Source organism: Scyliorhinus torazame, chromosome 9 (assembly GCF_047496885.1).
Source record: "Scyliorhinus torazame isolate Kashiwa2021f chromosome 9, sScyTor2.1, whole genome shotgun sequence".
Classification (NCBI taxonomy): Eukaryota; Metazoa; Chordata; class Chondrichthyes; order Carcharhiniformes; family Scyliorhinidae; genus Scyliorhinus; species Scyliorhinus torazame.
This window is the reverse complement of record NC_092715.1, coordinates 37,247,697-37,261,275: the sequence shown is the minus strand read 5'-3', so window position 1 is coordinate 37,261,275 and position 13,579 is coordinate 37,247,697. Positions and strand designations below refer to the sequence as shown.

The 13,579-nt window shown below is 47.9% G+C and overlaps 1 protein-coding gene across 2 annotated transcripts in view; it reads left to right on the top strand.

Annotated features, from left to right (window-relative positions):
- The window catches only part of gpm6ab (glycoprotein M6Ab), a 317,594-nt gene that overhangs the window by 272,131 nt on the left and 31,884 nt on the right, over positions 1-13,579 (top strand). For both annotated transcript variants that reach the window (XM_072515782.1, XM_072515781.1), the window contains one exon: positions 8,289-8,354. In XM_072515782.1, the coding sequence (XP_072371883.1) occupies positions 8,289-8,354 (66 nt within the window). The remainder of the gene's footprint in view (positions 1-8,288; positions 8,355-13,579) is intronic.

Here is a 13,579-nt window from a genome sequence, read left to right as displayed (position 1 = left end):
CCAGGAATTGACAGGTGCTGCTTCCTCTGCCTGAGCCAGCAGGTGCATTGCCCAGGTGAGTTTTAAAGCAGTGTTTTTTTTTCACTGTCTCTGTCTGGACTGTTCTCTAGCTTCCATGCAGGCATTTCTCTTCTGGAGAGTGGGCTTCCTGACAGGTGTCTCTTTTCTGGGGGCTCTGTGGGGGAGGTCTCCTTATTTAGGGGGTGTCTGGTGGGGTCTCTTTATTTAGGGCATCTCTGTGATGGAGGAGGGGTGTCAGGTCACCCCAGTACAAGGGCAAGTGTGTGGTGCCTAAAATGTCTGGGTGTGGGGTCTGAATTGCGGGGGTGGGGCGGGGGATGCTGATTTTCACTGCAAATGGGGCGGTCCACTTCACTATCGGCCGGTCTGCTCAAAATGGTAGTCCAATAGAGGGATTCACTCGGGAATCCCTCGCAATCCTCGCCATGCCTATTTATGGATTGGGAATTGCTTCCAAATCAAATCAGGTGCAATTCAGCTCCAGCGGGAGAACAAAGGGCAGGATTTTCCGATCTCTGACACCAAAATCGTGTTCGGCGATCGGCCGGAGAATCCACATTGGCGCCAAAATCAGGGGCAGTGCCGCTTTTGCGATGCTCCGCCCCCTCCAAAATGGCGTACTCTAGGAGTAAGCTGCACGCACCGGTGCCTCAGGAGTTACCTGAGGCCCTCCCCGATGCTCAGCCCCCAATGGGCCGAGTTCCCGACGGCCTGGGTCACTAATGCTATCTTTTTTCGGGAACTCGGCATGGCGGCTGCGGACTGAGTCCAGCACCGCCACAGCTGGGAGAGAGCCGATCCACGGGCAGGGGGAAGCTGGCAGGGGCTTGAGGCTTTGGTGGGGGGTGGTCCGGGGGTGGTGAGCCTGGCCAAAGGGGGTCACTAGTTGGCAGGCCGGGTCCACGTGCGGCCGATGCCATGTTGCACAGTGCAGCCGCTGCAGGCCGCCGTTGTGCGCATGCGCGGCCACGGACGCGGCAATTTTAGGCCGTATCGGCAGCTAGAGCCGGGTGCTCTATGAACATAGAACAGAGAACAGTACAGCACAGTACAGGCCCTTTGGCCCACGATGCTGTGCCGACCATTTATCCTAATCTGAGGTCAACCTAACCAGCACTCCTTCAATTTACTGCTGTCCATGTGCCTGTCTAAGAGTTGCTTAAATGTCCCTAATGACTCTGACTCCACCACCTCCGCTGGGAGTGCATTCCACACACCCACCAATCTCTGTATAAAGAACCTACCTCTGACATCTCCGCTATACCTTCCTCCAAACACCTTAAAATTATGTCCCCTCATGACAGCCATTTACGCCCTGGGGAAAATCTCTGGCTATCCATTCTATCCATGCCTCTCCTCACCTTGTACACCTCTATCAAGTCATCTCTCTTCCTTCTTCGCTCCAGTGAGAAAAGCCCTAGCTCCCTCAATCTTTCTTCATAAGATGTGCCCTCCATTTCAGGCAGCATCCTGGTAAATACCCACTCCAAAGCATCCACATCCTTCCTACAATGAGGCGACCAGAACTGGACACAATAGCCGGGATCCTCCGGTATCCAGCGGGCGGGCTGTACCGGCTCCAAAGAGTGACGTGAACCACTCCGGCATTGGGCCCCCTGGAAGGTGCGGAATCCTCCGCACCTTCGGGGGCTAGGTGGGCGCTGGAGTGACTGGTGCCGCGGCAACCGGCGCCGAAGGGACTCCGCCGGCCGGCGCGAGTTGGCGCATGCGCAGGAGCGCCAGCGTGTTCCCAGAACCGCCATGGCCGGCGCGGAGGGAAAGAGTTCCCTCACGGCACAGGCTCACCCGCAGATCGGTGGGCCCCGATCGTGGGCCAGGCCACCGTGGGGGCCCCCATCCCCGGGGCCGGATCCCCCTGTGCCCCCCCGAAGACTCCTCAGGCCGCCCTCAGAGCCAGGTCCAGGCGGTACGGACCTTGTGTAATTCATGCTGGCGGGACTGGCCAAAATCGGGCGGCCGCTCGGCCCATTGGGAACTGGAGAATTGCCGGGGGGGGGGGTCACTGCCAACGGCCCCCGACCGGCGCGGCGCGATCTCCGCCCCCGCCAACAAACCGGCGCCAGAGAATTCGGCAGCCGGCGGCAGGGCGGGATTCACGCCGCCCCCCCCACCGATTCTCTGACCCGGCTGGGGGTCGGAGAATCCCACGCAATATTCCAAGTGTGGTCCAACCAGGGTTCTATAAAGCTGCGTGCCTGCTCGCCCCCACCAGGTGGAGGATCGGTGGCCATTTTGTGCCGATGTTTTGGTTTTAAAATGCCACCATTCCCACACCTGCTTCAGCACTTGGTCTCAGACTCGGAGAATCCAGACCACAGCCTCCCAAACGGAGATTGTCAGCTGATAAAAATCCAAAATGCTGTAGTTGATGTACAGTCTCAGATCTTTCGATCTCACAGTTTATGGCTATATACGCAATTAAAAATCCTTCTTGGGACATAAATATTCTGTCCAAAAACCTAATTTGCTGTGATTATTGATCATGCTTTTATGTTACCAATTCAATTTTGCTGTGTTAATTATATGCTGCTCTAGCCACCAAGTGGCACTTTCTAGTGAGTCTATCTTCCAACTCTGTCAGTGGGATAGAGAGGATGGAATTTTAACCCCACATAATTGTGTAAATGCCAGGGAGAGGCATTTAAAATGCCCTGGATCACTTATTTGTCCAGGTCATGCTACTTTCAATTTTAACAGATGCTTCTGGACTGAACTAGGGTCCCAGTTCACATCTGCTAATTTGGTGGGCATTATGTGATTGGGGGCGATTGCAATTTCAACATTGGCCATGCTGAAGTCTGGTACAAAGAGGATCAGAGTATTGACGAGGTCATCCATGTAGGTTATCATACTTTCTTTTGTGACTGGCTCCACAAGGCAATTTTAGGCTCTCCAATTTCCTACCACGCTATCGTCCCAGAGCCTGACAGATTTTACAGAAGCCAGCCGTTAGTCACTCCTCATTCAGTTCCCACCCACCCTTGGCGGCACCAAGTTCATGAGGTCTAGTATGGTCACAAACTGCATTGGGCAAGCAGTGCCGTGACTGCAATTATAATCCACCATCTGACATGGGAGGATACAGGAAGGTAGATTTGGGAAACCGCTCCACCTGGAAGACCTATCTTCTTTAAATGAGCCCCCCCCCCCACCCCAACCCACACCACCTTTGTTTTTGATCCCGGGAAGAGGGGGCAAGATGAAGTCAGACCCGCCACCTTGGGAAACAGTTCAGAAGGAGCCACGGAGGCGGCTGAGTAAAGCCTAACTCAGCTCTATGGGATTTCTGGTCAGTTGTACGCAAGGCTATTGGCTCTCTAGTCACCCCCCCCACCCATTCCCCTGGCTCCTACATGCCTGCATGCCCCATTCCTCCTCATAGCCCTCATGCCTCCTTTCTAGCCCTCATATTCCCCACTCCTCTTCCATGCCCCCTCATAGTTCCCATGCCCCCTCCATGTCCCACCATGTATCCTCCATGGTCACTGACCCAATACGGTCAGGGCAGATCTGAGGAGCCAAGTCTTTGAAACGGCGATGAAGAAAATAAACTTCTAACAATCCAATAGAGCTCTCACTCAAACACATTTCACATTGAAAAGAACCCTCAGTCATAAAATCCATTCAAAAAATGTTTAAATCCTTGCAGATGATCAATCTGTTGCTTTAAAGAAAGAAACAATTCTTATTTTACTGGCCACATCAAAGGCAGTCCTTTAAAATCTATTTGTTTTTGGTCACCTGTCTTAATTGTCCCTTCTGTGTCTTGGTGTCACTTTTAGCTTGATGGTGCCCTTGAGAAGCACCCTGTGATATTTTACTGCATTTGTAGCATTGTCAAAATCAATTATATACCTTGCATTAGGAAATGAAATGAAATGAAAATCGCTGATTGTCAGAAGTAGGCTTCAAATGAAGTTACTGTGAAAAGCCCCTAGTCGCCACATTCCGGCGCCTGTTCGGGGAGGCTGGTACTGGAATCGAACCGTGCTGCTGGCCTGCCTTGGTCTGCTTTCAAAGCCAGCGATTTAGTCCTGTGCTAAACCAGCACCAGACTTTTCAGGAGCAAAGTGCCCCCCCCCTTGAAAACTGATATCGTTAGTGGAAATAAAGAAATAGCAAACATGTTGCATCAGTATTTACAGTGGAGGATATTGCTGGCCATTGCAAGGAAACTAATATTGATATAGGGATGGGGACTCACTAAATTTAAAGTAAGCGAAATAACAGTCATGAACAAAGTAATTCTCAGTAAATAGGTGAGAATTTACTCATCTTCCATAGCTCGCTGGATTTGGGGGAATTGTACATTTCGGTTGTAAAATTGAGCATGTCACTCCACTGTTTAAGAAAGGTGAGAGAGGGAAACTGGGGAATTCTAGACCAGTCAGCTCAATGTGTTATCGGGAAATTACTGGAGTCTAATATGAGGAACAGAGTGACTGAACACCTTGAAAAGGTTCCGCTGATCAGAGCGAGCTAACACGGATTTGTCCAGGGTCGGCCATACCTGAAGAACCTGATTGAATGTTTTGAAGAGATGAAGCGAGTAGTGTGGGGGGAAATCTCTGTGGATGTTATTTATCTTGGCTTCCAGACAATATTTGATAAAGTCCTTCTTAAGAGACCATTAACTGAAGTTGAAGTGAAGGCCAATTGTTGACCTGGTTCGGCAATTGGCCGAGGAGACAGAGAGACAGATGAATGCAGGGCTAATGGACATAAGAATGAATATTCAAGTCTAGCACACAACATGAATTTGTGATAGGCAAATTCTAGTCCATGCTCTGATCTGAAAATTACATCACACAAATATGGACACTTCTCCTGATATAACTTCAGATATATCAGATATAATCCATCTTTCTGATGCACAACATTCTAGGCTCCAATCTTCCAGCTTAATTTGCAGTGATGTGGTTATGGTGACCTGCAAGGACTTTTGTTGAGGCCTCAACTATTCACCGTATTTATTAGCACACAGATTATCGGATAGAACGTCACATATCCAAGTTTATCAATGACATATTAGATGGGTGATTGTATGCGGTGTAGCTGAAAGTTTAACATTTAAAAATACATTACTAGATTCAGTGAATGGGCAAACAGATTTCAACACGACAAATGTAAGGTCATCTACTTTGAACCTAAACATGATAGAACAGAATACATTCTAAATGATGAAAAGCTAGAAACAATGGGTATTCAAAGCGATTTGGCTGTCCATGTTCATGGATCATTATCATATCTGAACAAGTAATGAAAGTTATTTTAAAAAGGCCAATGGAATATCACCTTTCTATCCAGAGGACTAGATGTCATGCTCCAGTCACACAAATCCGTGGTTCAAATACACCTAGAGCACTGTAATTAGTTCAAGCAATTATATCTTAGGAAGGATATATTGGCCTTGGAGGAGTATAGTCAGGTTCTGGTTACCCAGAATTATACCTGTTCTTCAAGGGTTAAAGTCTGAGGAGAGATTACGCAATGCATGGAATTTAGAAAGCTAAGTGGTGATTTGATCAAAATTTTCAAGACATGACTGTGAAGTGCTGCCCATACTGCCTTCCGCGGGTGTTCACTTCGGCCATCATCACAGCAGTCTACATCCGACCCCAGGCGGATGTGACGAAGGCGTTGAATGAATTGTACACTGCTCGAAACAACCTTGAAATGGAATACCCGAAGGCCTTGTTCATTCTGGCCGGGACTTCACCCAGGCCGAGCTTAAGAGTGTACTGCCAAAATTCCACCAGCACATTTCCTGTCCAACCAGGGGCCCTAACATCCTTAACCACTGCTACACAAATATCAAGGGTGTACACCACCAGATTTTAGAAAATCGCAACTCAAGGCGGTGCTCCTGCTCCCGGCATACAAGCAGAAGCCAAAGTGGAAGGATCCGGTTAAGAAGGTCGTGCAATGCTGGTCCGAGGCAACAGAAGAGCTCCTACACGGCTGCATGCAATCAGTGGACTGGTCCATATTCAAGAACTCAGCGGCCAACTTAGCCGAGTATGCCACTACTGTCTCAGACTTCATCAATAAGTGTGTCACGGACTATGTGCCAAAAAAGGTAGTAGAACATACAGTGCAGAAGGAGGCCATTCGGCCCATCATGTCTGCACCGACCAGTGCATTCCCTCACTGGAAACCATGGTTTAACTGGGAGATCCACTCACTACTGAGGTCCAGGTCTGAGGCGTTCAAGCCGGTTGACCCTGATCTATACAGGAAATCTAGGTACAACCTCTACAAAGCCATCAGGAGCACGAAGAGACAATACCAGACGAAGCTAGAGTCCCAAGCTAATGACACAAACTATCGTCAGTTGTGGCAAGACTTAAACAATATAACAGGCTACAGAGCAAAGCCGAGTAGAATCTCTAGCAACAAAGCACCCCTCTCAGATGAACTCAATGCATTCCATAGTCATTTTAAACAGGAAGCCAATGGACTTATCTCACCAACAGTCTCGGACGCATCCACAGCTACTGTCACAGCCTCAGAAGTTAGATCAGCCTCCTCGAAAGTGAACTCAACGAAAGCAACAGGTCCCGACGGAGTCCCTTGTTGTCCAGTTAGATCCTGCATGGACCAACTGCTGGGTGTGTTCACAGACATCATTAAGTTCTCCCTACTCAATTCTGAGGTTCCCACCTGCTTCAAGAAGACCACCATCCTACCAGTGCCAAAGAAGAGCCAGGCAACGTGCCTCAATGACTACCGGCCAGTGATCCTGGTATCTGTTATTTTGAAGTGCTTCGCGAGGTTAGTTCTGAGACACATCAACTCTTCAACCTTCCAGATTGACTTGATCCACTGCAATTCACCGACCGCCACAACTGGTCCACTGCAGATGCTATCTCCCTGGCCCTACACTCATCCCTGGAGCATCTCAACAACAAGGACACCTAAATCAGACTCCTATTCATTGACTACAGCTCCACCTTCAACACCATAATCCTCGCTAAGCTCATATTAAAACTCCAAAATCTAGGACTTGGCTCCTCCCTCTGTAACTGGATTCTCAACTTCCTGTTACACAGACCGCAATCAGTAAGGATAAACAACAACGCCTCCTCCACGATAGTCCTCAATACCGTGGCCCCGCAAGGCTGCCTACTTATCCCCCTACTATACTCCCTATACACACATGACCGCGTGGCAAAATTCAGCTCCAAATCCAACTGCAAGTTTGCTGATGACACTACTGTAGTGGGTCAGATCTCAAACAACGTCAAGTCAGAGTACAGGAGGGAGATAGAGAACCTCGTGCAGTGGTATAATGACAACAGTCTCTCCCTCAATGTCAGCAAAACTAAAGAGCTGGTCATCGACTTCAGGAAGCAAAGTGTCGTTCATGGCCTTGTCTGTATCAATGGTGCCGAGGTTGATAGCTTCAAATTCGTAGGTGCAAACATCACTAACAATCTGCTCTGGTTCACCCACGTCAACATTACGACCAAAAAAGCAACAACAACTTGGATTAATATGGATTCTTCAAAGTAATAAAACTTTCCCAGGCACTTCACAGAAGGATCATAAAACAAAATGTAACACCGAGCCACTAAGGAGATATTAGGTCATGTGACCAAAGAGGTAGTTTTTAAGGAATGTCTTAAAGAGGCAGCGAGGTAAAGGGAAGCACCTCCAGAGCCTCGGGCCAAGCAGCTGAAGGCACAGTCATAGTGGTGGAGTGATTAAAATCAGGGAGCAGCGCAGATATATTGGAGGGGTAATGGGGCTGGAGGAGGTTACAGAGATGGTTGGACTGCAGGAAGATTGGGAAGGTGAACCACCAGCAGGCACAGTGGGTGATAAGAGAGAAGAACTCGGCAAATGTGCTGCTCCTCCTGCGACAGCGCCCAGAGCCTCGACGAGCCTGTCGGAGAATGCCACAAGAGGCACAGAGGAGAGCTGTGTAAGGTTATTTAAAAGGGAGTCAAACCTGGAAGAGTAGCAAGAGGACAGAATGTCCAACACTGCATCAAATATGTTTTGAATGGTGAAAAATGAGAATGTTTTTGGGGTATATTTGCGTTGAAATTCGGATAAGTGTGTTTGTATAAAGCGCTCCCTGTTAAGTTACTTCTTTAATGAAGCAAATCAGGCGAGTTGTTTGATAAGCAGTGTCTGGTGCAGAGCTGAGTTTCAGCCCTGCTGTGTTTTCCCACAATGTTTGATTCCCTGATGATCGACAGTGTGGACCTCACTTGACATATATTTATTTTTTCTCCTAGCTGAACATGACGTTCCATTTGTTCATTGTGGCGCTCGCTGGAGCAGGAGCGGCAGTCATTGCTATGGTGAGTGCAAAATGGAGTCCACTGTCAGCCTTCAGGAGAGGCCAGACCTGCACCTTGATGGGCACGATGATGAAGTTGGTTCACCCCTTTAGTGCCATGTTATCCCATGAAAATGTACACTAGCTCAACAGCCAACAAAGTCAAATCAATGGGAAATTTCCAAATAACTGTGTCTATTTTCTAATGGAGACTGATTATAAATTTCCAGTCGCTGGGATTTATGACTGCAGTGAAAATTATGGGTTCTCCTATGGCATGGGATGGCGTTCCTAAAGCAGCAGCAACCTATCGACTTCAACCATGTGAAGATTGATTCTCTGTCAGAGAAGCCAATCTCAGCAGTTGGAGTTTCAATCAATCAGTACTTTGATAGCAGCATGACTCAAAGCCGGAGTACCATCCATGCTGTAATTACATTTTATCTGAGCACAGCTAAGAGTTAAAGGAAAGCATTTCTGGGGAGAATTGCATTGCTTTTCTTCAGAGATATGCAGGCCTGGAGTTTTCTTTGCGCTCATGCCCTGATACACATGGAACCTGGGTGGGAACCAATTACGTGGCTTGAAGGAGGGCTTAAGTCTCAATGTGCCCAAGACTCCGTCTATCAAACCAGCCACCGCCATCCCCCCGACTCTCAAATATGAGCGCCCTCCAACCATGTTTGTTTGGGAAGGCCTCTGAACTTTATAAACATCAGGCGCAGCAAGGAATAACCGATGGGATTTTCCTGGTCCTGCACCAACATCGCCGTGGGCAAGGTGAGAAATATTTGGAGAGCGGCCAAACGTCAACTGAAATTCTCCAAATATTCCAACCCGCCCATGACGATTCCGCGCCACTGGTGGCACTGTGAAATCCCGCCTAAATTTTTTTTTGCCTTTTAATTGCGACTTTTGAGCACTTTTAAAGGTACGTTTACCTCAGCAAAGCATGCTGTATATTTTCTATTCCTTTGAATGCAGTTTTATGGCATTAGTATGAGTTATATGTAAAATTGCATGAATGATGATGATGGGTGCAGTTTCAGGTGAATATTCCGGGTGGCGTGTGCCCCAGGACTTTGTATTGTATACATCAGTGTGAGGTGGCAATTATCCCCCTGAGCACAGCTGGTCAGATAGCGCACTTGTCATCATTACTTACCCCCCCCCCCCCCCCCCCCACACCCCCATAGTATCATGAGTATATCATCCTGGCTTACCTTATGAACAGAGCATATAAAAGAACGTATGTCAGGAACGGTGGTTTATAGTGAAATAAAGCAGTCCTACAAGCTATACGGAAATGAGTTACAGAAGCTGCAAAATCACTGCTTGATTTTTCATTTCTGAGTTCTCTCTGCCTGTGGATAGAACAGGCAGAAGCCTCGGCAGGCCAGGCTGCACCCACGTACACAGGAACACAAGGGGGAATAATCTCCTCAAGTCATTGGCCTTTAGCAGTCTGTGCAGCACATTGGCGTCTGAACATGGAACTTGATGTCAAAATTGAAGTGTTGGTGTGGTAGGAGGCTTGAATCCAGCACCAAAAGACCGCTTCAAGGAACGTGCATTTGTTTGCGAAAAATAAAATTGTGTAGTGCAGACAAATATTGGAGGATTTTTAAAAAAAGAAACATCTACGATGCCACTTATTTTAAATTTAAAAAAACGATTGAAGTTTTAGCAGAGCCTAATCGCGGCAAGTTTCCATTGTTTCAACAGAGTTATCAATCCCTAAAGAGCACGGAAGGAAATTTCAACCCACTGCATCTCCTCGAGGCCCAAGAATCTCTGAGGGAAATTTCCCTCATAATCTAGCAAATATGCATTGCATGCAGATGTAATTTTACGCGCTCTCCCTGTGATGTATTCTTTTTGGAACACCTTGATCTTAAAAGCAAAAAGACACAGCGTTTTGACATTATCAAACACGAGCGTCAGGCCCACATGCCTTTCTCATGATACGGGTGCGCTGCAGCAGGATTGGAGGTCTGATAACGTGGTACTCTTGTTTAAAAAGGGTACTCTTGTTTGAAAAGGGAGTGATGGACAGACTTAATAATTACAGGTCATTCAGTCTAAACCCAGCAGCGGCCAACATTATTGGAATCAATGCTGAAAGACGGGATGAACTGTCACTTAGTCCGCATGGATTTGTTGTGGGAAGGTCATGCCTGACGAACGTGATTGATGTTTTTGAGGAAGTAACAAGGAGGATTGATGAGGGTGGTGCAGTTGATGTGTTCCACATGGAGTTTAGCAAGGCTTTTGACAAGATTGCTCACGGCAGTGGTTAAAAAGATAAAAGCCCTTGGAATCCAGGGAAATGATGCAAGCTGGTTACAAAAGTGGGTCCATGACAGGAAACAAAGGATAATTATTTATGGATATTTTTGTGACTGGAAGGGTATTTCCAATGGGATTCTTCAGGGCTCGGTACTAAGTCCCTTGCTTTTTGGTGGCATATGTTACTGATTTGGGCATAAATATAGAATCATCAAGATGTTTGCAGATGACTCAAAAATTTGGTGTGAGGTTGGTAGCGAGGAGGATGGCTGTAGACTGCAGGAAGGTACCAATGGATTGGTCAGGTGGCCAGAAAAGTGGGGCGGCCGGTGGCACAGTGGTTAGCACTGTTACATCACAGCACCAGGGTCCCAGGTTTGATTCTTAGTTCGGGTGACTGTCTGTGTGGAGTTTGCACATTTTCCCCGTGTCTGCGTGGGTTTCCTCCGGGTGCTCCGGTTTCCTCCCACAGATCAAAGATGTGCAGGTTTGGTGAATGAACCATGCTGAATTGCCCCAAAACATTAGGCGGGGCTATGGGGCTAGAGTTGGGGGTTGGGCCTAGGTAGGGTGCTGTATCGGAGCAGAGCAAGGGCTGGTGCAGACCCAATGGGCCGAATGGCCTCCTTTTGCACTGTAGGGATTCTATGATTCTATGAAATGGAATTCACCCCAGAGACCTGTGCGGTGATGTACTTGTGGAGGTCAAACAAAGCAAAGGATTTCACAATAAATGGGAGGCTACTAAGACATGTAGAGGACGCGAGGGATCTTGGCGTGAATGGCCACAGCTCCCTGAAGGGATCATGACAGGTTGATAAGGTGGTTCAGAAGGTATGTGGAATCTTTTCATTTATTAGCCAAGCACAGAACTATATAAAGCATTAGTTAGGCCACAACTTGAGCATCGTATACAGTTCTGGTCACCTCATTACAGAGAAGATGGCACTGCATTAGAGAGGGTACCGAGGAGATTCGCAAGGATGTAGCCAGGATTGGAAAATTGTGGCTATGACGAAAAACTGGATAGGCTGGGACTGTTCTCTTCAGAATGGAGGATTCTGAGAGGAGATTTGATTGAGATGTACAAAATTGTGAGTGGCTTGGATATAATGGATGGTAAGGGTCTATTTACCTTAGCAGAGAGATCAGTGACTTGGGAGCATAGATTTAAAGTGATTGATATAAGAATTAGAGGGGAGGTGAGGGAAAGGATTTTCACCCAGAAGGTGGCGGGGTCTGAATCTAGCTGCCTGAAAAGAGTCAGCAAACCTCATCTCATTTAAAGATATGCCCTGATTTGCACCTGATGTGCCGTAACCTACAGAGCTAGGGAACAAAGTCGGAATGTGAGGTTAGGTTGGGTGGCTTGGTTTCTTGGCCAACGCAGATACGATAGGCCTAGCACCGCTTGGAATGCCGTAAGTCTTCTACGATGCTGTGAAGCTTCATGCCGGGACCACCGCATCTCTTGAAGTCATAGAACATGAATCAAAAACGGTTTCAGGGGTAACCTGGGACCCTGGCGCTGTGAAGCCACAGTGCTAGCCACTTGTGCTAACGTGCTGCTCAATGTCCAAAGATGTGCAGGTTAGGTGAGATTACGGGGATAAGGTAGGGAGGTGGGGTTAGGTAGGGTGCCCTTTCAGAGGGTCGGTGCAGACTCGATGGGCTGAATTGAATTCTGTGGATTCCATAGTCCCAAAAGCCTCTGTTGTCACACCCGGGTGGGTAAGACCTGTTATCTGCAGTCATTGTCATACAGTTTGTGTAACGCTGCAGCTGGCCTTCACAAGGGGCAGAGTTCAGTGCTGTTTACTCGGCTACTAATCCATCGAATGTGAGGTTTAATCCCACCACAAACGTTTGAGAAATCCAACTTTTTTAAAAATCTGGAAATAAATTAAAATGCTGCCATCAGTAACAGTGACCATGGAGCTGGGGATCATTGTAAAACCTCAAATGGTTCAGCAATTTACTTGGAGAAATAAACTGGTTGTCCTTGCCTGCTCTGGCCTTCATTTGACTTTCATTCCATATCAAGGTGATTGACTCTAAGCTGACCTCTGAAGTGGCAGCACAGTGGCACAGTGGGTAGCACTGCTGCCTCACAGCGTCAGGGACCTGTGTTCGATTCCGGTCTTGGATGACTGTCTGTGTGGAGTTTACATGCGTCGATTCCCTCCCAAAGTCCAAAGGTTAGGTGGATTAGCCATGCTAAATTTCCCCTCATAGAACATACAGTGCAGAAAGAGGCCATTCGGCCCATCGAGCCGTAACCGACCCACTTAAGCCCTCACTTCCATCCTGTCCCCGTAACCCAATAACCCCTCCTAACCTTTTTGGACCCTAAGGGCAATTTATCATGGCCAATCCACCTAACCTGCACATCTTTGGACTGTGGGAGGAAACCGGAGCACCCGGAGGAAACCCACGCAGACACGGGGAGAACGTGCAGACTCCGCACAGACAGTGACCCGGCGGGGAATCGAACCTGGGACCCTGGCGCTGTGAAGCCACAGTGCTATCCACTTGTGCTAACGTGCTGCTCAATGTCCAAAGATGTGCAGGTTAGGTGAGGTTACGGGGATAAGGTAGGGAATTGGGGTTAGGTAGGGTGCCCTTTCAGAGGGTCGGTGCAGACTCGATGGGCTGAATGGAATTCTGTGGATTCCATAGTCCCAAAAGCCTCTACGCTGTACAAAGCCACTTTGCAAGAGGCAATAGATTCTGGCCTTAGCAATGTCGCCCGCATGCCGAGAATGAATATTTTTTAAAAAGCTGTGTAAATAAAGCTTGGAGAAAATGGTTAAATATCATGCCAAGAATGTCACGGCTTTGTCGGGGGTGGAGTATAGGTTTAATGTTTGAAAGAGCTGGCACAGACACGATGAAGTCGAAGACTTACTGCTGTGTGGCTTGATTCGATGATTCCATGATAACAGAATCAAGTGGTGC